At 47.7% G+C, this 26,092-nt stretch overlaps 2 protein-coding genes across 5 annotated transcripts in view; one reads left to right on the top strand and one right to left on the bottom strand.

The window, feature by feature from the left end:
* Positions 1-967: 967 nt before the first annotated feature.
* Positions 968-22,135, top strand: NCF2 (neutrophil cytosolic factor 2). Its single transcript, XM_077332620.1, has 15 exons — positions 968-1,505; positions 2,875-2,957; positions 4,473-4,581; positions 6,306-6,440; positions 7,161-7,268; positions 8,545-8,604; positions 9,964-10,007; positions 10,903-11,044; positions 12,431-12,493; positions 12,973-13,051; positions 13,868-13,890; positions 15,537-15,688; positions 15,773-15,884; positions 19,717-19,879; positions 21,350-22,135. The coding sequence occupies exons 1-15, from the start codon at positions 1,332-1,334 to the stop codon at positions 21,457-21,459; spliced, it is 1,557 nt and encodes a 518-aa protein (XP_077188735.1). The 5' UTR covers positions 968-1,331; the 3' UTR covers positions 21,460-22,135.
* Positions 22,136-22,939: 804 nt separating this feature from the next.
* SMG7 (SMG7 nonsense mediated mRNA decay factor) overlaps positions 22,940-26,092 on the bottom strand; it is an 89,304-nt gene continuing 86,151 nt past the window's right edge. For all 4 annotated transcript variants that reach the window (XM_077332616.1, XM_077332619.1, XM_077332617.1 and 1 more), the window contains one exon: positions 22,940-25,373. In XM_077332616.1, coding sequence (XP_077188731.1) covers positions 25,260-25,373 — 114 coding nt within the window. In that variant the 3' untranslated portion in view covers positions 22,940-25,259. The remainder of the gene's footprint in view (positions 25,374-26,092) is intronic.

The following is a 26,092-nucleotide window of genomic DNA, read 5'->3' as shown; positions in this document are numbered from 1 at the left end:
AATCCCCATGTTGGTTCTTATATGCTGCTTTTTCTCTACCTGAAGGAGTCTCAAAGCAGCTTACAGTCACCTTCCCTTTCCTCTCCCCACAACAGACACCCTGTGAGGGAGGTGAGGCTGAGAGAGCCCTGATATCACTGAAGAAGAGTTGGTTCTTATATGCCACTTTTCTCTACCCGAAGGGGTCTTCAAGTGGCCGACAATCCCCTTCCCTTTCTTCTCCCCACAACAGACACCCAGTGAGGTAGCAGAAGAAGAAGAGTAGGTTCTTATATGCCGCTGTTCCCTATCCGAAGGAAACTCAAAGGAGCTTACAGTCGCCTTCCCTTTCCTCTCCCCACAACAGACACTCTGTGAGGTGGGTGAGGCTGAGAGAGCCCTGATATTTCTGCTCGGTCAGAACAGCTTCATCAGCACCATGGCGAGCCCAAGGTCACCCAGCTGGCTGCATGTTTATAAAACAATTATAAATAAAATCCCTATAAAACCCACCCCACAAGGCAGCGAAAATGCCTACCTCCTCTCAGTAGAACAGACCCTATGATAAAACAGTGCCTCAGGAGGCGACTCCAGGGGCACCCGATGACCTGGCTAGCCGGCAGGAGGCCCAGATATAACCCGCACTGGCCTCAACCAAAGAATCTTTTATGTAGCATGTGCTTTTGTAGACTCACTTCACGTCCAGAAATGGAGGACTCTTGGGTCCCTCCCTAGCACTGGACTGCTTACATGTAGCAGTAGTGCGAGAAAACAGATTTGGCAACAAGGCACCACCCTTTGAAAGGGAGACCCTCAACGAAAGCTTTTCTCCAGGGAGCCTGAGCCACTCGGCCTCTGGTCACTGCCAAATCCACACTACAAACACAGATCTTGAGTCATGAGGAGAAAGGGAAATCCCGCCGAGGCTGTCCCGACTAGAGAATGCTTTACATTTCTTTTTTAAAAACATCTTTAGAAAGTGAAATCCAGGAAAAGGGAGGTGAAACGGCAGCCTGGAGGAGGAGTCAGAATCAAAAGGTAAAGACAGGCCTGACAAGGAGTTTACAGACAGTGCTCTGTTTGAACAGACGATTCACCTCAGCCAGCCGAGGTTGCATTACTTCCTTTGTCCCGGAGGTCTTTCGGTTATTCGCGAAGTGAGGACACTTCCTGGTATTTGCGACATTCAAAACTTTTCAGAGGTTTTGCAGAACTACTACAGCCACGCAGGGCCCATCGGCTGAATGCTCAAAGGGAAGCACGGGCTGAGGTAGCAGAAGAAGAAGAGTTCAGAGGCCAGAAGAGGCCAGAGCAGTCTCGGCAAGGAGAATCTGGTTCGTCCCCAAATTACAATGTCGCTTGCTGAAACGATCCGTCTCTGGAATCAGGGAGTGTCGGCAGCAGATGGCAAAGACTGGCAAGCTGCTTTGGAGGCTTTCTCTTCTATCCAGAATCCCTCTTCCAAAATTTGCTTTAACATTGGCTGCATCCACCTGATGATGGGAAATTTGGACGAGGCTCAGCAGGTGAGTGCGCAAATACTAAAATGCTTTGCTGATCTTGGCTGAACAGGGAGGTTGCTGGGCTGTAGCTAGAGAACTCACAATGCAACATTGTTAGGTTCACGGTGAACTGAAGGTGATTTAAATGGAAGGCGATCCACCGTAGCTATATTGAAAACAACACGTGCAGCCTTTTATACTTCAAATAAAGTTGTGTGGTGACCTGAACCAGGGATAGTCAACCTGTGGTCCTCCAGATGTCCATGGACTATGATTCCCATGAGCCCCTGCCAGCAAACGCTGGCAGGGGCTCATGGGAATTGTAGTCCATGGACATCTGGAGGACCACAGGTTGACTACCCCTGACCTGAACTGATAGAAATCTGGGCTGTACCCCTACAGCAATGATCCACAGGGGCTTGAGAGCTACAAATGGCGCTTTGATATGCCATTTCTGGCTCTTCTAAGCACTGTTCCACAGTGTGACACCTGCCTTATAATTCAGAATAGCTAAAAAAGGCCCGTGTGGCTGGCAGGTGTGTCCCATCTTGAAGAAGAAGACGAAGGACTCATCAGCTGAACAATCTGCAGAGGAAAAGAAAGCAAACTGATGATGGGGAACCCGTTCAGGATTTATTGAGCCAGAGCCAGAACGAGCCCCGAAGTGATACAACTCATTGCTAAGAAGTAGTTACACCCATTGGACATCTATGGCATTTGGCTATGGCTCCCTCTCAGCTCCCCTGTTGGGTGTTGTGTTAGCAGGAAGGGTAGATGAGTTACACAGTTATGTTTTATTTTGTATGTTTTTGTGTATTTTTTATGTCCTGTATTTAATGTTTTTAATGGGGTTTTAGTGTTGATGGACTACCACTGTAATCCACCACGAGCCGGTTCCCAGGAGTGGTGGGAAATAAAAATCCAAATAATAATAATTTTCAATAACAACGGTTGTCCTCATCAGTGTCTCTGGGTATCATGAACAGTGAATATACCAATTATTTTCTGTGTGAACTTCTCATAATAGCAGTAGACCACAAAGGTTCAATCTATTATGTTGAATGGGGATCAAGCGGTGAAATCACTTACAGAGACATTTCTGTAAAACACTGGAGGACATTATTTAAAAGCCATAATGAATTTTCTACTTTAACTATGCTAAATACACATTTCCCCCGATGCCCCCTGCAGGGTGCTCTTTATATTCTGCTCAGTCATGCACACTGAAGATCATGCATATTCCAACAGCAAAATATGTGAGCTTCCCTTAAGGCTCTTGCAGAGATTGTCACTGAGCCCATCAGTTTAAAATGGCTGCAGCTAGGAGTCCAGAACCCCTAAGATGTTGTGGGTATGCTTTGGGACAGAAACCGTGCTTGTGTTTGAATTACAGGCCTTCACCAGGAGCACTAGCTGTGACAAACACTTAGCCGTCGCCTACTTCCAAAGAGGGACTGTGACCTTCAGGATGGAAAAGTGAGTTTGCAACACATGGATGGGAAGGGGAAAGGTTGCTCCTTGGAAAACCTTTATGCGGATAAGGCGTCTTTTTCTTTCTTACTGGAACAAGACTTCCTGAAGAAAAAAATGAGGCAAGAAGTTTGGAACCAGATGTAAGGAAGAGGTTGGCGTTAATCATGCAGTACTAAATGACACAGGGTTGGATCCCATGGCTCCTTCTCATTAAGCTGTATCATATGATTTCCAGTCACCAAGTCTTCTTCTCACAGAGAAGGACTTCCTTCAACAAAGACGGACCTTTCGTCATCTGAGGAAACTGTTCTACATCAGAAAAAGTCATTCTCCACTGGAGGAAGTCTTTCTCTCTTGGAGGATGACTTAATGGAAGTATCATAGGATACAGCATATACATTGGTAGCATTTTTACTTTTTCTATTCTTGAATAAATCACATTATTGGTGTTAGATCCATGGACTCCAACAGTTTATAATGTTACTTAGGCCAGTCATATTCGGCTTCATCAACAAGAAAAGACGAAACAGCGTCATAGTAGCTCATATTCTTCACCTTTGGAAGCTGAATACTGAGACATATTGGCTTTATTTTAAACATTTTTATACCACCTTTCCACCCTTTCTGGGTCCATAAAGCGGCAAACATAAAACTATTTAAACAAAAACACAGTCAAAATACATATTATAAAAATATCTATTCCACATAATATATTTTGTGCCTCATGGCTTAAGTGCCACTCAGCGCTTAACACCCATTCAGGGCAGCTATCCCACCCTTGAGTGCCTCCTCCTCCAACCGGCTTGCCTGTCTGTCCAGCAGCCAGCCAATCGCCTTCTGTCCTTCACCCCTGACCACCCCCTCCTCCTTCCACTTCCCTCTGAGGCTTGGAGACTGAAGATCTCTGCCACATGAGAGCTGCCCCTGTCGGTGAGTTCCCTAACAGCTGCCTGCAGCCTTTCCAGGTCCTGGGGGGAGGGGGAGGCCATCCGTAGAGGTCTTCCACCCCCCCCCATCTAGCACCCATTGTATTCCTGAATGCAACGGGCTTGGCCCCGAGTATAATTTATAAAACTCAGTTCAAAGCACACAAGCAACTCTAGAAGGAGGGCCATTACTGGGGGTAGGCCAGACAAAACAAAATAGCCTTCACATACTGCCAAATAACACCAACACAACCCACACCAGTCAACACACTGGCCACAATGTTTTGTGCCAACTGTAGCTTCCAGACAGTCTTCAAGGGCAGTCCCACACTGAACGCAATTCCTTAATCTAGGCCTTACCAGGCCACACATCACAGTAACTAGATCTGGTCTTCCTGCTGTAGGCATGTGGAACCTAAGGCAAAAGTCCGCTAGGTCTCTGTTCTGCCTGCCTCAAAAGCACTGTCCGGGCGGAGGTGACGGAACGGACGAAAGAGCCGGGGAAGAGCCTACCTGGGCAGTACTGTGGGGCCAGGATGCCGACCCCAACCCTCCAGCACAAGCACTTATTACTATGTCCCTTGTTTTCCAGTTATCAGTCAGCCATCAGTGACTTTAAAGAGGCTTTGGCTCAGCTGCGTGGAAACAGCCTTATAGATTACAAGATCCTGGGCCTTCGTTTTAAGCTTTTAGCGTGTGAGGTAAGTTCTGAGTTTGCTGAACAAAGCTAGAAGCAGAAGATGGTAAGAAATGAGGTTCTAGCACAATAATATCCATCACAAAGAGGCTCGAAACTAGCGAGGGGGTTGGTTTAGTGAAAAAAACTTTTGACCATGGAAGAGACCCTGAAATAAGTTTTCAGGCTTCGAGGAACCCTGGAAATGGTCAGCTGGCCACACCTCCCTGTCATACCCTCCAGAAATTATGTGTCACTGAAGTAACATCAGAATCTGCATTAACAGGAAGGCTCGAAGAAGACAGCGTGGGGATAAGATGCAGTTTAATGTGGGAGTAGGCATGCAGGCTCCGCCCCCTCCCAGCTACTGAATCCATAAGAGAACAGAATTATCCTGGCGCATGCTCCCGGTGCAACGAGCGCCACACCATGGGGGGAGGCATGCCGGTGCCCGCAAGCGTGCAGGCACGGCAGGTCCACTTCTGCGCATTTGCGGGCGCCAGCATGTCAGAATGCACAAACGTGCAGGTGCGGACCTGCCGTGTCTTCGCGTTTGCAGGCACCGGTGCGGTGGCGCCCACAAACGGCCGCTGGTGCCTGCGCCTCCCCTCCACAGCACGGTGCTTGCTGCGCTGGGAGGTGGCCAATCGCTCCCGGCGCAGTGAGCGAGCGCTGCAGGGGGGGTAGAGAGGCACACCTACTGGCACACCCGGACCCACGCCTCCCTCCCCCCCCCTACGGCCCAGTATCAAGGCCTCCATGGCCTGGTACCGGGCCGCGGCCCAGTGGTTGGGGAGCACTGCTGTTGAGTGTTGGGTTTTTGTATCCTTGCAATGTGGGAGGGAGGACGAGCTGTGCATGCTAGGCGAATTCTAACGGTTATGTTTTGACAGTTGGTGTCAGTTAGGGTCAGTTAACAGAATCTCTCTCAGTCAGTCAGTGCTTCTCCTTTGCTGTACTCGTGTGCTTGAGACAGAGTAAGTCTCTCAAAAACTTACTGAAACTAAAAGAAGTGTGTTATGAACAAGGTTTATGTCAGTAAGAACATATAAGATTGAATCTATATTTGTTATTACAATTTAATCAATTGAGAAGAAAAAAAGAGAAGCCTGTCAGCTGTACAAGAAATGTTCTTTGTGTTTGTTAACTGTGAATATAAGTAAGTTAACATTTTAACAGTTACTCAAAGAAAACCAAATGATTATTTCAGGAAAAAGAATAACCGGCCAAGTGAAAAACAAGCTGATTTGAACTGCTACAGCAACAATGTCTCAAAATAAAACTTCCTCATTTACTCTGGTGGGATTCTGTGAAATCTAAAGGCTACATACAGATTTGTTCTCATATTCAACAAGGATCGTGGTTTAAATCATGAACCCAACCCAAAATTCAATTTTTATCACGTCAGGTTGGCTAGGCTAAGAAAGTGTGATTGGCTTAAGATAACCCAATGAGCTTCATGACTGAATAGGTATTTTGGCCCCAGGTCTGACCCACTCTGGTTCTAACCATGTACTGTATCCTGCCATTCTTCCAATGAGCTCAAATTCACATTTTGCCTTCACAACAAACCTTGGAGATAGGTTAAGCAAAGAAATAGTCTAGCCTAAAACCACTTTGCAGCCTTCATGGATACAAACCAAGATCTTCCTATTCTAAAACCAGCCTTCTAGCCACAACCCCATCCTGACACTGCATGGGAATAAATGGGATTCTGATTCACTGGCTCTCCTGCTTTTGGTCTGGCAGGTGTTATACAACATAGCTCTGGCCCATGCTGAGCTGGGAGACTGGAAGAAAGCTGAAGAGCATTTAACAATGGCAATAAAAATGAAGACGGAGCCACGGCACAACAAAATGGACAGGGCCATGGAATCCATCCTGGTAAGAAAACATAGGAAAGGCTGACAAATTGACATAACTCTGGGGAAATAAGCACGTGTCCTGTATTATAGGGCAGTTCTGTTAAGGAAGATAGAATAGGGTTATATAATAGGGTTGGACCCAGCAGCACATGAGAGGAAATGAACATGGACATGGTGCAGCTGTGCTTTGGTGAGCAGCAGTAAGACGGCAGAAGCAACACCCCTTTCACTAAATTATAACAACACAAAAGTGCATTGTTATAATTAAGTGCAAGTGAATACAACCGTGAGCAAGTGGGTACAACACAGGCTGTATGCAATTTAATTTAATTTGGTTTTGCATTTGTATCAGAGGAATTGACTTGCACACACAAAAAAAGATAACGGGAACACAGTAACTTTGACTCAGTGTGAGTAGACAGCAAGGAGCAATTTTAATGCTTTGGCTTACTCAGGGAGTGTTATGCACCCAGAAGTCTTCTACAGATGTCCATCTAGGGTTGCCAGCCCTGGCATGGAAAATTCCTGGATACTTTGGGGGTGGAGCCAGGTGTGGGTGGGATTTGGGCCATTTTCTCCAGGGATTTTCTTTCACAGGGAACTTGAGGGTAGTGTAACCAACAAAAAGGATTAAATGTGGAATTTAAAGAAGCAAATGCGAAAAGTGGAAATACTATGTACAGTAAATATCCGCGCAAGCTCTGTTGTCAGATTTTGTTTGTGTGTGTTTAATGTGCAGAAGCAAAGACTTTTTGAACCCATCACAATTCCTGAGGGGAAGCTGTTCCGACCCAACGAAAAGCAAGTGGCACAGCTGGAGAAGAAGGATTACTTGGGGAAAGCCACGGTACTAAGCCATTCGGCACCAGGAGGAGAATTAACGAGTGGATTTCACCTCAAACGAATTTAGTTAAAAAAAAACAACACTTCTCACTGGCCTCAAGTCAGAACTGTGCTTCCAAATGGCCAGAAGCAGACTGGTCCAACTGCTCTGGTGCCAACAAGCTTTGTGATGCACAGAAGTCAGCAGATGTGGCTTTTCACAGCAGGGGAAGCAAGCACAGCTGTCTTCCAGTTGCTGTAAACATCTACTGTGAAAGACCCGACTAGAGAGTCTGGTTGAAAAGTTGCTGGCCCAAGCCAGACCCATAATACGTCTTAATAGAATATCTTTCCAGTGTGGTGTAGCAGTTAAGAGCACTGGAGAAGTGGGTCTGATTCCCCACTCCTCCACATGCAGCCAGCTGAGTGACCTTGGACCACTTACAGGTTTCTTAGGGCTGCTCTAACAGCAATTCTTTCAGAGCTCTCTCTTAACTCCACCTACCTCCCAAGGTGTCTGTTGTGGAGAGAGGAAGGAAAAGGGCTTTGTAAGCTGCTTTGGGCCTCCTTCAGGTAGTGAAAAGCGGGGTATAAAAACCAGCTCTTTTTCTTCTATCATAAGAAAAAGGAACCCGAATTCAGAATTTGCAGAGAAGATACGTGGCAGGCTTCAGTTGAAGTTGGTTGTGTTTAATTCTGGAAAGCGTAACGTTGTTGATGGATGACATAAAAGAAGGAAAACAAGTTTAATGGCCCACCATCCTTTGATCTGTGATTTCAGATTAATCCAAGTTCTGTCAAAGGCAATACAAATGTTGCCTTTGCCATTAAGACAGCAGCTAGCACTTTTCATTCAAGGTGCAAAATTAAAGGTCAAGTAAAAATGATCTTAAACAGCCACTAGGTAGAGACCTTATTTCCTGGCTGGGGCTTCCAACTTGAATAAGAGATCTTGTTCTTTGTGTTCTTTTAGCACCCAAAACACAGCAATCATCTGATTCTGATAGCAATTTAGTTTTAGTTTTCAGAAGGGGGATTAATGTGGAAAGCCCGTGGGAAGCCAGAGCAAGACAATCCCGCATCTTTTATTTGCCAGAGACAATAAAGCTGTTTGGTGACGAGAAAGGTTATGAATCCTAGTTTTATGGATTGTGTATGTTTTTACATTTTTAATGGTTTTATAATGTATTAACGTACCCTATGTTGTATCTATGTTGTTAGCTGCCCCAAGACACTGAGGGAGGGGCAGGATATAAACATAAACAAACAAACAATACAAATGTTCTTTCACTCACCTCTAGGTTGTGGCATCCGTGGTGGACAAGGATGAGTTTTCAGGCTTCGCTCCCCTTCAACCACAGGTAAGATCAGCTCGCCTCTTACCAGTCAACCGCTCGTCTTGTTGTGTTAACGATGGCCCATCTCACTGGGCACATACTTGGCTTCCAATGACTAGCCCAGAATCGTGTTCGCCCCCCTCCTCAGAATCTGCTTGTTTCTTTCCACTTGACATAGTCTGCTGGCTGTGCTGAAGATCTAACATTCTGATAGGACAAGATGGGTAATGTTCTCCGATGTCTGTATTTTCGGTGACCATTAAGAAAGGGGTAGGGCCATGTTGTTAAAAAAAATGTTGCCTCTCCCAGAATTACATCACATCACAAGACAGCTCTAACATTTCATCCACTAATTTCCTAAATTAGTTGTGGTAGAAAATGCTGGTAAGTCACAGCTGGCGTAGGGCTTCCAAGGCAAGAGATATTCAGAGGTGGCTTCATGTTGCTTGCCTCCGTGTCATGCCCCTGGCATCCCTTGGAGGTCTCCCATCCAAATATCAGCCAGAGCAGCCTGCTTAGCTTCCAAGATCTTATGAGATCAGGCTAGCCTGGGCCATTCAGGTTGGGGCAATTTTTTAAATCAGGGGTAGTCAACCTGTGGTCCTCCAGATGTCCATGGACTATGATTCCCATGAGCCCCTGCCAGCAAATGCTGGCAGAGGCTCATGGGAATTGTAGTCCATGGACATCTGGAGGACCACAGGTTGACTACCCCTGTTTAAATGACTCGCTATAAAACCATTTTGATTTAATAAAGGAGCACTAGTTTACTGAAGCAGAGCTTCCCTTTGCCTAGGGATGATCTCTTGCAAAAGTTTGTTGTGCACGTGATACAGAGATCTTGGTACCCTGACCTGGATAGCTCAGGCAAACCTGATCTTATCAGATCCCAGAAGCTAAGCAGGGTTGGCCCTGGCTAGTATTTGGATGGGGGACCTCCAGGGGTTTGGGGGGTAGTTCCTCCAAGGAGCACTAGGGGTCATGACATGGAGGCAGGCAATGGCAGACCACCTCCCAAAGTCCCTTGCCTGGCTACCAGACCATCCTCGGCTCTCCTGGCTTCACTGCACCTGTCGTACGATAAATAAAATAGCAACCTTGGGGGTTGCATGGAGGGGAGACCCACTGAAAGCCTTGCAGATGCTGCCTTTGAGTCCACTTCAAAAGGCTAGATCAAAGCTTTGCACATGAAACATGCAAGCCTTATACATTGACGCCCTCTGTTTATGGATGTAGGCTATGCCCACGAGTGTTCTCCCTCCCCATAATCAGTCATGTTAGCAAAGCAACATCTCCCATTCTTGATCCTGGGATAGAAAAGACCAAAAAGAGCTGCTGTACAAGGGAGAATCTAACACCAAAAATGTATTTGTGTATTTTCAGGCAACAGAACCCCCTCCCAGACCCAAAACACCAGAAATACTCAGGTAAGGTCAATAAACTAATTTATCCCCTCAACGTAAAAAGAAAAAAGACCCTCAACATATGAAATATGTTTTGTCATATCCAATATCAGATGTTAGCAGATACTGGCTTGCTGCTCTCCATCCCTGCCCCCCTCCCCATATATGATGCTGCCTTAGACAGAGTCTGGCCCTTGGGCTGTCCACTCCTCCAGCTCTCCGTGACCTTTCATATCACCTACCACCTGCTCCTATTTATATTTATTTATTTTATTTATTTATCATACTTCTATACCGCCCTCCCCAGAGGCTCAGGGCGGTTAATTAGAGATGTTCTGGGGGTTGAACCCGTGACCTTCCACACAGAAATCAAAGGCTTTACCATTGACCCGCCCAGAATTAGTTTTTTTTTAAATTCAGGATGCCAACCATGTATTATTATTTAGTAGTTATAAAATGTGTCCAGCGCTCATGAATTTCCAGGCAGAGAGGCATAAAGCAAAGAAGCCGGCGTCTGCCGCCCTCCTCCCCTGCTCAGTGCCCCAGCATGAAGATTCTTGGTGCTCATTTTCTCAGGGGGGCAAAAAAGGAAAAGTGTTTGCTGGAAAGGATTAGGAAAGGGCTTGGAAACAAGATAGCTGCGCTGAAGGGCCCTTCTAGAGATTCATGGCGTGGCCCCCAATGGGAATATTATGCAAAGTGCCAGGCCTTGTGCCTCAGAAAAGGGTCCTGAAGTGCTGGGCAAAGTGCAAAAGAGACTGGGCCCACCCCTGACCGCTGCTGGCACCCCCATTCCACTTGGCAGCCCTAGTTGTATCTAGGAGCCTGGGGTTTGCATGAATCGCCTCAGTGGGAGAGAAAAAAGGGGAAGAGAATGAGGAGAAACGAATCCTATTCTGTCTGTTGCTTTCTCACGCAGGGCCCTGAAGGGAACACCTCACAGAGTCCTGTATGAGTTTATACCAGAGACACCCAAAGAGCTTCAAGTCCTTCCCGGAAACATTGTTTTTGTCTCGAAGAAGGAGAAAGACAACTGGGCCACGGTTGTGTTTAATGGGAAGGTCTGTATAAAAGCCGGGAAAGACGACTCTCCAAGCGATGGATATAGTGCATGGCTAGGTACTGGTAGGGATGCCAACCTCCAGGTAGAAGAAGAGGACTTGGTTCTTATATGCTGCTTTTCTCTACCCGAAGGAGGCTCAAAGCAGCTTAAGATCCCCTTTCCTTTCCTCTCCCCACAACAGACACCCTGTGAGGTGGGTGAGGCTGAGAGAGCCCTGAGATTCCTGCTCGGTCAGAACAGCTTTATCAGTGCTGTGGCGAGCCCAAGGTGCACGTGGAGGAGGAGCGGGGAATCAAACCTGGCTTGCCAGATTAGAAGTCCACACTCCTAACCACTACACCAAGACGCTGTGAGACTCCTTTAGGTAGTAAAAAGCAGGGTACCAAAAAAACCCCACACACAGTTCTTCTCTGCTGGTTGTTGAAACAAGCGAGCGTTGCTGATTTGGGAGCATTTCGAAGGGAGGGCCAGGTAGCAGGACACCACTTGTTTGGGCTTAATTTTGTAAAACAGCAGGCTGCTTGGTTTCCTGGTGGTGTCTTCCTTCAGCCAGAGCAGGCTGGTAGCATGGAAGCCAGACATGCCCCAGGTTTAAGGGTTTAGAAGTCCTCTGATAGAGCAGCCCTTTCTCTCGATGGCACAGAATCTTTCAACAGAGAATCTCACCTCCAGCATAGCTGACTTTCCTTCTTCATCCCAGAGATCCTCGTGTTAATGCAGGCATTCTGGCCTTTGTACCAGAGACAAGCTTGCCACTTCCTACTGTACATCAGAAGCATGATGGTAATAAAAAAAACGAAGGATCGGTGCTTTGCCTCTTACTGGGGTATAGAGGGATGAAAGGAAATCATGCATGAACGAAATGTTGCCGCTCTTCACCTTGTTCACAGAATCACAGAGTTGAAAGGGGCCATACAGGCCATCAAGTCGAACCCCCTGCTCAATGCAGGATCAGCCCAGAGCATCCTTTCATACAAACAATGCTTCTAGTCACATGAGACTTCCCCCAATCCCCCCCCTCCGAAGGCCTCTAACCGATGTTCCAGGAGCCCCCCACCAGATTTTGGGGAGCACAGCTGGCTTGTAATGGGAAGGACAAGGTGAGAAGGTTCCATTCAACCAGGCCAGCTGTATTTTCACTGCACAGGATCCAACCCAAAGATGCCAGGAGAGCCCTTCCTGGGTAAGCTAAACACCCTTTTAATGGGAGAGAGACCCACATAGGTTTGAGAAGAGAAAAATAAAACGCTTTGGTTATTAACTTGTAGATTAGAAAACTACTTTCTTCCACCTTAGATTTCCCCCATTGCTTTCAGTGCACAGGTCTAACTTTGTCAGTTCTCATCCAGCATCTGGGTTTTGTTTGGTTTTTGTTTTAATACAGACAGGGATCGTGCCTTGTAACTACCTGGAGCCAGTGGAACTACAGAACCAGACTTCAGTCTGGGTAAGGGAACAGTAATTGTGAGGCTGGAACTAGACTCTGGGTATGTATGCTCTAGTTCCACCCGCTGTAAAGCCTAGGACAACTTACCACGATCCTGATGTCTCTGCATGGCGTGTTCTGCCGTCTGTCAATGACACAGCACAGGAAAATGGCAAATGTTCTAAATATTCTCTGTCCTGGATGAGACAGGAAGCTTTCCTTCAGCTTTCCTTTCCAGATGGCAGCAGTGAGTTCCATATCATTTTGTTCCAACTCTGCTTTTATGGACCAGTCCTATAACACTTTGTCCTCAGAAAAGGCTCAATCAAGTAGATCAGTGTTCTCAGAAAATTAAAGCTGGAATATAGTGCCTTGCTCAGAGCTTTGTGGCCTGTCTAGATTTAAGCTGAGACTAGAACTCTGGCGTCCCTGTGTGAGGGTCTTTCTAAAGTTCTGTTACTACATGCAGCCATATTTGTCTACCTGTTTGTTTGATGCAGGAGGAGAACCAAGAAGACATGGACATTCCAGCTCCACCCAGCATTGCTGCTCCAGAACGGCCTAATAAGCCATCTCCAGGTGAGTTAATAGTAACACGGGACAAATCCTTTCTATAAAGCATGCATCTTTCCCCTTATCTCTCCATAACAAAAAGGGCTAGAGACTCACTTAAAAAGAAGTAGGGGTGTCAAGAGGTATAAGTAAATATGGCAGGAGTTGTCATGCTTAGACGCACAGTCACAATAGCTAGTATCATTTTTTTTACAGTGAGGAAAATAAATGAGCTGATAGGACATTTGGACAATTGCTTGTTGATTTACACAACAAGGAAACAGAACGCTGTTGGGCTGTGTGAGAAGGTTCGTGTGCAAAAAACATTTTGCCATACTGTACTATAAAAGCAAGGGTCACACAGTAAAGCAACTTGTTGAACAGCAGATTGCAAAACTTTATTGAAAAATGGGCCATGTTCCTTACTACCGAACGAGGTGCAAGGCAAGCCAATGAGTGTCAAGCATTCCTTCAAGGAGGATACTCACTGGGATTTGTCCTCATGTAAAATAATAACAACCACCACCATTCTACTGCTAGACAGGGACAGAATTTCTGGCCCAGTCTTTTCCTTGCTATGTTGCATTCCCACAGACCATTTTTAAAAGGTGATTGTCCACCCGCAGCCTGACATAGTACAAACTTTTATAGCTGCTCTGGCTACCTCTGTGAAGTGACCCGGCTTGTGTTTTTTTATTGTGTGTGTGTGTGTTGCTGAATGGCTGCTGAAGTGAGCCACAACGCACAATTTCCCCTGCAGCCACGTCTGGCTGTTGAGCCACCTGTCGGCTGACGTGCAATGCCTACTTTGTCATCTACTTAACACTCTTGTTTTCCCTGCAGGCCAAAGGAGAAGAGCTCCAGAGGTAATGACTTCTTTGCACTGCTAGGTTTTTTTTTTAAAGGGTCAACAGTTCAGTTCAGAATTTGTACCCTATTGCGCTGTGCCTTAAAGAATTGAAAAACATGTTTTTGGAGGGGAAAATCCCGCTCAATTTAAAGGTGGCAATCTAGAAACCCAAATGAGCTTAAAGATGCCAAATTTTATATTTTGACATCTGAATTTTTCAGTTCAAGAAATGAGTGTCAAGCAGGAGAGATCACCTGTTCCAGTCCATACTTCCCCTGAGGAGCACAGGTTTATTCACAGGTAGAGCTGGGAAAAGATCTTTCTTAAGTGCTGTTGGTCTTACAGTCCCACCTTCATACTTTTACCCACCACCCTCCCATTTGGTTTCACCTTTTCCTTCAACAAAGAGTTAAAAGGAACAATATATAGTAAAAGTGCTCCTGAGCACTTGCAGAGCACTTTTCTTTCCCCCAGTGCTTAGAATCAAAGTTCAAGGGTTTCTTTGCGCAAAGGGTAGGCATTCCTGTGCAGACCCTGCTTAGAAATTCACCAGTCTAAAATTCTTTTTGAAATACTGTAGGTGTAGCGCTACTGGAGCTCACTGCAATAACCATCACAAAACTGCCAAGCCAGTAAAAGCCAGTGTGGCATAGAATGGCTCCGGGGCTGAACTAGTACTACAGAAACCTGGGATCTCAACCTATCCCACCTCACAGGGTTGTTGCTAGGAGAAAATGGGGAATCATAGAACCACAGAGTTGGAAGGGACCACCAGCGTCATCTAGTCCAACCCTCTGCACAGTATAGGAACACACAACTACCTGCCCACTCACAGTGACCCCAATTTCATGCCCAAGTGATTCCCCACCACCAAAAATCTCCAGAATCCACCATGGATTCTGTTTTTGCCTTTCTGAACACCTCAGACATAAGGCAGGAAAAAAATGTAGTCTGCTTGCTTCCACCAGGTAACCTGACTACAAAGACAGGCCCTGAGTCCCTGCATTCCCCACTAATGCACACAGCTGTGGCAGAAAAGACACCCCCTGCTGCATTGCCTGTGGCAAGGCTGACATACTGTCGAGGGCTTCCACAGCCGGTCAACTGGCTGCTGTGGGTTTTCTGGTAATTTTAGTCCCTGTTGTTTACCAGTAACCATGGCTGGCATCTTCAGAGGTTAAAGGTATCCCCTGTGCAAGCAGCGGGTCACGTCTGACCCTTGGGGTGACGCCCTCTAGCGTTTTCATGGCAGACTCACTACGGGGTGGTTTGCCAGTGCCTTCCCCAGTCATTACCGTTCCCCCCCCCCCAGCAAGCTGTGTAATCATTTTACCGTCCTCGGAAGGATGGAAGGCTGAGTCAACCTTGAGCCGGCTGCTGGGATTGAACTCCCAGCCCCATGGGCAGAGCTTTCAGACTGCATGTATGCTGCCTTACCACTCTGCGCCACAAGAGGCTCTATCTTCAGAGGTAGGACATGGCAAGATGAGAATCTCTTCTTTGGCACGGAGAGATCCCCCTCTTGCTGTGTCCTACCTCTGGAGATGCCAGCCAGTTACTGGAGAAACATCAAGGGCTAAAACTACCAGGCTACAGCCCCACAGCCCGGAAAACCCACAACAGCCTCCTGGCATACTTTGTTTCTCATTTCTCTCCCTGCAGGTCACTAGCTTGGCTGTCCCAACACCCTATGTCATCAAAGTCCATTATAAATACACCATAGCCTTGCAAGCCCGGCCTGACCTCTTTTACAGCAGCCTCCTGGAGAAAGTTTGCCAGAAACTGGACCTCCTGCCCCTAAACACAAGACTGAGGTAAGGAAGACCGACCAGCCTTGCCCTCGCCCAGCTCAAAGGGGGTGGTGGTGTCAGTCTCACTGCTTTCCCTCTGTCATTCAGCTACCAGCCTAGAGACAGCCAGGATCTGGTGGCTCTCAGTGAGGACGGCATGAAGACACTGTGGAGCCATGCCCAGAACTACCGTTTGACGCTGTGGTGCAGTGTACACCAGGTAGGGGAGACCAGGTCAGAAAAAAGTATACTTTGAAGGGGAAACACCAGGCATCTGCCTTGCAACCATGGGTGCAAAATCCATCCATCTTATTGAATTTCCATTTTAAAGAAGCAGCTCGCTAGCCTGCCCCACATACATTATTGCAGCAGGTCTCTGATTCTAGCATGCTGGTCAATGGGCTGAGGTTTGCAGGTCTGTTCCACTAGCAGAGGTGCTTCCCTCCAGCAGAAAGCCCCTGCCCCGAAATCAAGGAGTCCTGTCCCTTCTGTCAGGGGAAAGCAGTTTCTACTGGAGAACTCTTAGTGATTCTGGGGTCCTGGGCAAAATGCAGCATGGGCTACCAGAATCTATGCCAACCCCACCAGGGCCATGCAAGATATGGCCCCTCTCTGTGTAGGAAGCCAGCTCCCAAAATGTTGCAGGTGGAAGTGGTGGTCGGAGCCTGCTCCTCTTCTCCCCCCACCTTTGGGGGTAGAGATACGAGTGGCCCAGGTCTCTCCCAGAAAAAGGCTCCAGGGCAGGCCCACTAGCAGAACAGAAGAAACAATTCCAAACTACGGATGCCAGCCTCCAGGTGAGATCTTGGGGTCCTCTAGTTTTGCAGTTCATCTCCAGACTAGAGATCATTTCCCCTGGAGAAAACGGATGTTCCGGATGGTGATTCTATGGCATTGTCCCTGTCTTCTCCATCCTCCATCCTGAGATCTCCAAGAATTTCCCAACCTGGATATGGCAACCCTAATTCCAACCCAATAACCACACAGGAGTGATTTCTGAAAAGGGCCAAAGCTCTTGTTTATCATACAAGTGTAATTTCATCTATAACATTTCATTTAAGGGCATCAGCCTAAGGGCATTCAGGTTTTTGCTTTTTTGTGCACGGATGCCTTCTAGCTTACCTATTCTCCTTCTCAATACAAGCCGGTTCTCTACCAAGGCAACCTATGGAAAGTTTCCCTGCCAATCCGCTGCAGGTATTTAATTATTAAACTTGCTGAGCCATCATAGTGCTAGCAATATATCTGAAAATGCCCAGGCTTGATGTGAAAGAACCACAATCAATAAAAAAAGGGGAGGCAAGATGGAAATCAAATACAGAATGGAGGTGCTTGTTAAATTCTTCTTTCCTCCACTCTCCCCCAACAGCAAACAGACCAGCCCAAGATGTTTTTGGCCAAGTAGGGAAAAAATTCAGGAACAATGCATGCACCCCTCCCCCAAAGCTGAAATCACACTGCAGGGGGCCAGAGAACACTGTGGGGGAAAGAACAGTTAAAAATCCCACTTGCCGGATGCTAGAGCTCCAAATTCACATCAGGATTCCTTGCTGCTGCTCTGCAATTAATTCATACAGCAGCTATTCCAATTGCAATCTGCATCGTGTGGCGCTTAGCCCTTAGCAGGGAGCACACAAACAAACCCTCCACCCTATCACAGTCTGACTTGGAAATCCCCTTCTGTTCCAAAGGCAGCTTGCCATGGAGTGGAGGGAGGACAGCTGCTCTGTGACAAACCAACCCATTATTAATACTTAAGGTGCCTGGAACTAGTAGTGCCTTTCTTTGCATAGGACTTGCACTGTCATTTCAGGATGCAAGACAGGAGCAGGCCGGAATAGCAGTTATTAAGTAAGGCAATGGCCAAAGTTACTAAGCCTGTTTCCCGGCTTCTTTTCTGACGATCCGATCTCTCCTTTAGAAAGAAATCCAAGGATCTAGCCTTTATTAGCAGCTCGGTTTTAAAAGGGCCCTGTCAACTGGCGATATCCAAGAAACCTGGCTCCCTCCCATTCTTGCACCTACATCCAAAGATGCCCTCATGACTGAGGGCCACGGCTGCTCTTTGTCCAGCCGTAATATCATGCTAGTGGCGGGACTGTTTTCCTGGTTCATCATGAAGGGTTTTGAGGTTCCTAACTTGGAAGCAAACTGGTGGGCACATGCACTCTTTAAATAGCCCATATGGGGAGGAGTGGTACATGAATTATCAATAAATTATAATTATAAATAAATATAATAATAATTATTATTATAATAAATATAATGATAATGATGATGACGATAACAATAACAATAACATAATTTATCTTCAGCTCTGTCTTGTAAGGCTTGGAGTGGATTACAGTAAAGGTGAAAACAGAGAGCTGTAATATAAATTTTAATAAGTATTAAAACAAGAGTTAGACTAACTGCCTACTTTTCCTATCATAGGAAAAGGGGAGAGGATCATCAAGATGGCCTTTTGGGATGGTTGGTAGATTCTGACAGGGAGGCCAGCAGATGTTTTTAGGCCTCCACAAAACTCTTGAGGTTTTGGCCGTCTTGCATTAACTTGTTTTTTCCTCCCACTCCAAGATGAGGTCTGGTTATATTATAATCCATCAGAGAATGAACAGAACATAGAACAGTTAAGTGGAAAATAATTATCATGGAATCACCATTATAAAATTATGACATTGGGGACCCAGGACCAGTGTCATCCACTGAAGACTTGCGCCTATATGCCAACAGTAATCATAATTATCAAGGGACTCCTATGCTCAAACTAGAGTAACTTCACAGGAACGTACTGGGCACCTACAACATCTGTATGCTATTCTAAAGGGGTTATGCTGCCGCATGTTGATTTATACTATAAGTGTCAAACTTGGCTCCAGTCCCTGAAAACTGATGCTAGAATGAAGAACTTGGTTACAGGGCCACAGTACTGCCCTTTGTAAATACAAAAGAATTTTACAATGACACCGCACTTCCCACTGTACTCCTGATGTGATGCTGCTGCACAGTTTGCCTGGGGAGTTGTCGATTGGCTCAGTTGTCACTTTTCCCTTTTCACATGCAGCTTCACGTTCCTAAATTCCGAGGTGAGGATTCAGAAGCAAGAGTGAAAACAGTGAAAGGATGTCCACTAATCACAGCAGCAAAAGAACTTCCACTAATTGTGGGAGCGCAGAGAACTGAGGAGGGTGGGCACTCCGTCCAGTAGTCAGGTGACCCGTCCAGCAGGAAACCACCCTCCTGCATGAGTGGATGGGGGGTGCTCACTTTCAGAGTGGTGGGGGTTCCTTTGGGCTTCTGCTGCCACTTCCTCACTGTCCAGTGACATGGCTGCTGTGCCGGCCTCCGCCGGCACAGCCATGGCTGCCACCTCCAGGCATCTCCCTGCCTCTTTGGGCGCGCCAGAAGATGTGTTCCACATAAAAAAAATAAGCAGTTTGAGGGTGCAAGATTTTAGTTCAGAAGGAAACACTGATCAACAATTAAGCCAAGATTTTCAGAACCAATTTTGCCCAATCCCTCTGCAGCACAGGATCTTGGTGATCTCCAGCCATGAACATGACAACAAGGAAACAAAAGGAGAGTCAAGAAGGAGCTAGCTTGGTGTAGTAAGAGTGGCAGCCTCTAATCTGGAGAGCTGGATTTGATTCCCCACTCCTCCTCCATATGCAGCCGGCCGGGTGCCCTTGAGCCAGTCACAGTTCACTCAGAATTGTCTCAGCCCCACCTACCTCACAGGGTGTCTGTTGTGGGGAGAGGAAGGGTAGGAAATTGTAAGCCACTTTGGGATTTCTTCAGCTAGTGAGAAGCAGAGTATTAAAAACCCAACTCTTCCCCTCCTTCTCATGGAGACCTAGTATACCGGCACCAAGAACGTGCTGCTTTTCATTCCTATTGATGAAGAATTTCATCGCTGGCTGTCAGAAAGATGTCAGCTTAGATATTATTTCCTGCAACATAAATCATCCTGAATGAACACAAATGCATTTTTAAATCTGGTGCTTCTCATTAAGAAAAAAGTGAGACTTAAATCCAGCTGTTTCCTATGTCAGGCAGACAAAGACACCCGAAGCGTGGAAGGTGAAAAAGAATTTCAGCAGAAAATACCAACGCAGATGGATGCCAACCAGGTCGTAGCACGATACAGTTATGAAGCCAACCAGCCAGAGGACCTGGCATTCCAGAAGGGAGATATAATACTTGTCCTTTCTAAAGGTAAGCAAATCCCAAAACAACAAGGTGTTTATTAAGCAGACACAGACGGCTTCTACGAACTCCCCTTTCTCAGATTTTTACTCCATTTTAGGAACCTTCAGTAGGGACCCTCAGTCTACCAAAATATTGCTTGTCAGAGTGTCAAATGAATCAAACAGCTCCACCTACAGGGAGTTAAGAAACATTCAACTATATGAGTGACTGCTTAACCAAGTCAAGTCAGAAAGTCCAACCATGATGGGCTACATTAAGTACTTCGCCCCAACTTGGATCAAGCTTCTGCATACTTCATACTGACCCTGCAGAGGGTGGAAAGGATCCCACGGGAAGTCGGTGCTTCCTTCTCCAGTCCATGGCTGGTTCTCTTAACCACTGTGCAGTCACCCCTCCTGACACGTTCTCCGTCAGCTTTAATCCACCATTCCCTTGTTACTGACAACCGGTGCTGTCTTGTGCATGCCCATCAAACTCTCCCATTGTGGGCTGCTGTCCCCAAATACAAACAGCCAGATGCAGCAATCTGGAAATATCACTCATTGGCACCTCCTGGCTCCGTTCCCCCCACTGGTCCCTCACACACCTGCTGAGGTTTCAGACCACCACCTTCCTTCATGCAGCAGGCTCAGAGCAGGAGGGCAGCTGGAGGGAGGGGCAGGAGGCTCATCTTCTCCAGGTGCCTCCAAGGTTTTTCTGAAAGGCACCACCCACCCAGGTCAGTCAGGCTCCAGGGAGAGAGAGGCCTCTGAGTTGCTGGCGAGCCTTTGCTGTCATGCTCATCACCCCTCTTTTGGGCAGCCAGGCAGTTCAGAGTGACGGGCTGTGTTGGGGTTACTCAGGCAAGGTCTGGGGGCCGCAAAGAGCTTACTGCGGTGTCCTCAAAGAGATAAAACCTTTTCTTTAGAATAACCTGGCCTTGGTCGATGCCAAAGCAGTCAATGCGTTATGCTGTTAGTCTTGCCTTTCCTTTTTAAAGAAAACCCTTTTTGGAGTCCTTCAGCAGTCTAGTTCGTTGGCAAGCAATACCCGTCTTAGTTATTTTTCACAGTAATTACTATTTTCCCAGTGTACGCTTGCCTTCACTAAATGTACATCATTGTTTCCCCCCCACTCTATGAAGAGTTGCATGGCCAAAACGGTTCTCTTGATCTGCCCAATTCTTGTCAACACTCCCGAGGGTCAGAAGGCCAAAACGAGGAGGCTAGATGCAAAGAGCTGCTTGTAGTTCAAACAGCTACAGAGCAGGGAGAATTTCTGGAAGGCGAGGGGGGGGCAAAAATGTCACTGCTGCACAACCTTGAAAGGCATAGGCGCCCTATCCTGCTTTGCCTGGGGTCTTCTTAAGACTTGCAGGTGTTGGTTTCTAATTTGGCAATGGCACCTGGCACTCCGCAGCACAGCTTGTCCCTGAAGCTCAAGCATTAGTGGATTCTCTTTTGTTACTTAACGATGATGGGCTGTTTTATATTCTAGTGAATGACGACTGGTTGGAAGGCCAGTGCAAGGGGAAAGTGGGCATTTTCCCCAAAGCCTTTATCGAAGAGCGCTTCAGCCAACCTCTCGAAACCATTTCTGAAGCCTAAAACCCTGAGGAGGAGCCAGCTATTCCGCTCTTCTGGTGGCTCCCTGCGCTGAAGACACAACGTTCGTCTGAGCTAAAACCTCCAGGAAGATATATTTACTTAAATGGGCATCAACTGAAAACGACCTTTACTTAAATGGGCATCAGCTGAAAACATAGCTGTAATTGTCATACACAACTGGACTTTGGGCTGATCCTGCATTGAGCAGGGGGTTGGACTAGATGGCCTGTATGGCCCCTTCCAACTCTATGATTCTATGATTTAGAATTGAGAGGCTCTTTTCACTCATTCCTGTCTCTGAAATAGCTTGAAAATAGACCCAGCACACTACAGGGCTGGAAGAGCTGCCAGGGCCTATGATACCTTTGAGACAAACCTTGCCTCTGGCAGCTTGTTCTTCTTCCTTGGCTGCAGCAAAGAGGATTCTAGGGGCGCCCCACAGCAGTTAATGGAAGAAGGTTGGCAGGTCAGGGAGCAGGAGTGGGATATTTAAAAAGGTACCGTGCATGCTTGTGACTGAGATAGAATGCCTGAAACACACCGGTCTCCTTCTAGACTACCTCCTCTGGCAGGCTGTTAATCGGTGCAGTTGCTTTGCAGTGTTTCACCGGCAGGAAAATGACGAACTGAAATGCCAATAAAGCCTTTAAAAAACGACGGCATTCAATGCGTTTGGGACTTTTTGCAATGTCGCAGGTTGGGCTTCTGAATGGCATCAAATGCCACTGCTCTTTAGAATGGCCTCCCCTCTGCCCCCGACTCCCACGAACCACCAAGCAGCTTCTGGGATGCTCTGTGGCACTTTTCGAAGTGCTCAGCGATGTACAGTTTCTAATTCTGAAAAGTCCCTCAATGGATGACTGGGTCCCCTTTCGCATACTGTCAAGCATGGGACCAATCCCCACTAGTAGCTTCTGGCTTGGCAGAGTGACCGCAGCCCAGCGTGCTGTTAGCTGTGCTTGGGTCCCCGCCGCCTAGACTGCTGAGTGTGCACCAGGATTGGCATGACCCTTTTCTCTGCTGAGCAGCCTCACTTCTTTGTTGCCTTGATCTGAGAAGAGGAACGGCATCCATGTGGCTACGGTATCTGAAACTTAATGACCACTGCAGAGATTCCCAACTACGGCTCTGTGACAGCTCCCCAGCCTTCCCCTATATCCTGTCTTAATGGACCCAGCCACAAGCTATTCCCAGCATTGCCGTGAAAGCAGGGAACCAGCTGCTTCCACTGACCTGGGGGTGGGGCTCTTGTATGGTCACCATGTCTGGGAAAGGGGGCGGAGCCTGGATACCTACTCCTGCCTCAAACCCACCTCTTTTTTCTCCACCCCCTCCCCTGTAATCCTTGGGTGTGGCAGGGAGGCGTGGGCAAGCTGACATCAATTCCAGTCCGGTCCCAGGGCTCCTCGAAGCCTGAAAAATATTTCGGGGGCTCCTCCATGCTGGACTAGAGAAAGAAGATGATGTAACTACACCAGGCTTGGCTGTAGAGAACATGGTTTAATTAAAGGCAAAGCTGAGTTTCAGCAGCTGCAGGTCTTGCACAGACAGACAAAAAACACAAAAAGAAGCTTACGACACAAACCAGTTTTCTCTGCTGGGGGATCCCCCCGTCCCTTGCGGTTCCCAATACAGAAGGGTATATGTGCGTGTGTGCAGGGGGGGGGGGAAGGAGGGAGAGAACGGGGAGCCCGGCCCTAAAGGTTGAGAAAAAACATTCCAAACACCAGATTTCTCATGCAGAATGGGAGCCTCCGGGCTGGGACTGTGGCACCGCTGGAAGAGTGAGACGGGAACCTGGTCAGGCGTTGTCACGGGTGCAAGGATCAGTGGCGGTTCAAAACATTGGAATGTTGCAGCTGCCTGAGCGCACAGCTCAAATACACAAACTGGGGGAAAGAGGGGGAGGCAGGATGGAAGGAAAGGAGTCAAAGAAGCACAGAGAATCTCAGCTCAAGATTACAACCGGGGCAGGAGCTTCATCCTTGAGGGTTGTTTTTTCTTTTTCCGGGGTGGGGTAGGGTGGGGTGGGGGGAACAAGTTTCAAAACTGCAATGCAGAGCAGCAACACTGCTAGCAAGGGGAGGCATAAAGAGTCTGAGTCCTATCCTAGAAAAAGAGTACGACGGGTACGGCTTTCCCTTTGCGTCGAGTCTATTTGGGACTGGTTCCCGACTCCAGCGTCACCCCACGGACCCTGGATGTGCTTTGCTCTGCAGCCGTCTCCTGGCTCGCAGACTCTCAACTGGTTTATGTACGCTCCTGCAAACTGCAGCGGCTTTAGAGGCGGTTCGACTGTTTCCGTAACTACCTCGGGAAACAGAGCAAACAAACAAAACGAAACAAAAAAAAGAAGAAAAAAGAACTGCTGTCCTTTTGCCCGACACAATAAGAACCGCTGCCTTCTTTTCTGCTCGATAAGTACCAAGTAGAACCCTGTACCCCATTCCACACCCGTTGCGGGGCTGAGGGGGACTACTGGCTTCCGTGCAAGGGTCCCGCACCTGTGTCATCGGTTGCCTCCAACTTCCATTCCGGAAGGGGAACCTTGTGGCTGCAGGGGGGGGGGGGCGTGTGGCAGCGTGCAGAGTGGCCATAACACCTCCAGGGCAGAGGGACTGCGACACATTGTCCCCTCCGGACCAACGCTTCTGGCTCTCCCAGTGGCTTCTGTTAGGGCTCTGTGGGATGCCGTTTATGACGAATAGAACGACTAGCAACCAGCAAGGAGAAGGGGCAGCGGGGAGGGGGAGTGGGAGAGATGGGGAGGGGGGAAAGACACAGAAAGCTTCTACCTACCTACGTAAAGAAGTCAGGCCGTGAATGCACAGACCAGCTCGCCATTTTCTGTTTGCTTTTTTGTGGGACTGGTCTCTATGCTATCATAAAATGTACAGGAATCCGAGCCATTTAACTTAAAACCTCATAGCAGTGACTTGCTCGCCCTGAGAGAGGGGGGACGGGGGCCCTGCAGTGGCCACTGCGCTTCGGTATTGGAATTTCTACCCATGCAGGGTCGTCCAGAGGCAGCTGTTGAGGAAAAGGCGGAGGGGTTTACTGGAGGGGGTCAAGGCCAGGTTCTCCTTCGTGAAACTCCTAATCTAAACCCAGGAGACTGGCACACGCGCCCCACCCCCCACTTCCCTCCCCAGACACTGCTGAATTTACCCCTGCCCACCTCTGGCTGGACCAGTGACTGGGAGGGGGGTTTGCTACACACCGACTACAAAGCACACCTGTGTATGGAAGAATTCAGTGTGACCTCACTACTGAGATAGTCATAATCAGAAATTTAGATGTCGAGGAGTAAATTTCAACTACATTCTCAGTCAGCAAAGCTATCGGTAATAAGATTCCTATTGGGTTCTCCCCCCTCCCCCAAAAAAAACGAACTTGAGGAGAAGGGTCACGAAGTTCTCAGTGGCTTCTCCCATCTGCTCATCATTCTCAGCTTTTTTAAAAAAAGGTTTCCCACGTGGTCGAGGGGGGGGGCATGCACGATGGAGAAGGTGAGAGGCGGTGATATCGGGTTACCGTGGTGAGACAAACAGCAGTCCCTCTCTCCCTCCAGAGGGCCTGGGGGGGATGGGAGAGTTCCTGATGTCGGTTTTTTTTCCCCGTTGCACTGCGGACATTTCCGTGCGCACTCGGTGGGTTGGTGGAGCACTTACGCCCTCCTGACAGCAAAGAACAGAAGAGAGGGCTGCCACGCGCACAGGACTGTGTGGGCCAGTCCTGCAAACCCAACATGCCATGAGTTATGGAGCCTTCGGTTGCAAAGGTTGCCAACTCCTTTCTTCTCAGTGTGGCGGGTTCATGGCGCCTTGCCCTCGTTGCTGCTTCTGCTTCTGCTGCATCAACAGCTGTTCCAGGGCCGAAGGTCCAGGGTGCATCATGGAGCTGGACCAGATGGACTACAAAGAAGACGCCACAACAGTCAGTAAGATTAATGTGAAATTTAAAAATGCAGGAGCACAAATGAGAATGAGAGAACAATTGACCATTCCAAATCAGTAAGCATCCTTCCCGTACCTTTGCATTCTTTGATTTTTAATGTGCAGGATGGGTGGAATAAGCTAGCAGCCCAGAGGTTCCTCAGCCTAATCCCCAATGCCTCCCTCCCCCACCACCCTTGCTGCTTTTATACTAGTAGAAGAAGAAGAAGAGTTGGTTCTTATATGCCACTTTTCCCTATCCAAAGGAGGCTCAAAGCGGCTTACAGTCGCCTTCCCTTTCCTCTCCCCACAACAGACACCCTGTGAGGGAGGTGAGGCTGAGAGAGTCCTGATATTACTACTTGGTCAGAACAGCTTTATCAGTGCTGTGGCGAGCCCAAGGTCACCCAGCTGCATGTGGGGGAGTGCAGAATCGAACCCGGCATGCCAGATTATAAGTCCGCACTCCTAACCACTACACCAAACTGGCTCTCTGGTTTGTGCCACCCAAGCAAAAGCACTCTTTTATACAGCAAATTAGGAATTCCAGCAGAGCTCCCTCCTTTTCATACCCCTCAAACACTCTGAAACAGACCAAAGGGAGAAGTACATAACTTAACCGGAGATGCTCGGCTCTCATCTCCATTTTGATGACTTTGAATCACCCACCCGCCTTTACAAAGATTCCCCTGGCTGTG

The sequence above is a fragment of the Paroedura picta genome, chromosome 4, assembly GCF_049243985.1.
Source record: "Paroedura picta isolate Pp20150507F chromosome 4, Ppicta_v3.0, whole genome shotgun sequence".
NCBI lineage: Eukaryota > Metazoa > Chordata > Lepidosauria > Squamata > Gekkonidae > Paroedura > Paroedura picta.
Note: the sequence above shows the minus strand (reverse complement) of the source record. Positions and strands in the feature narration are given on the sequence as shown.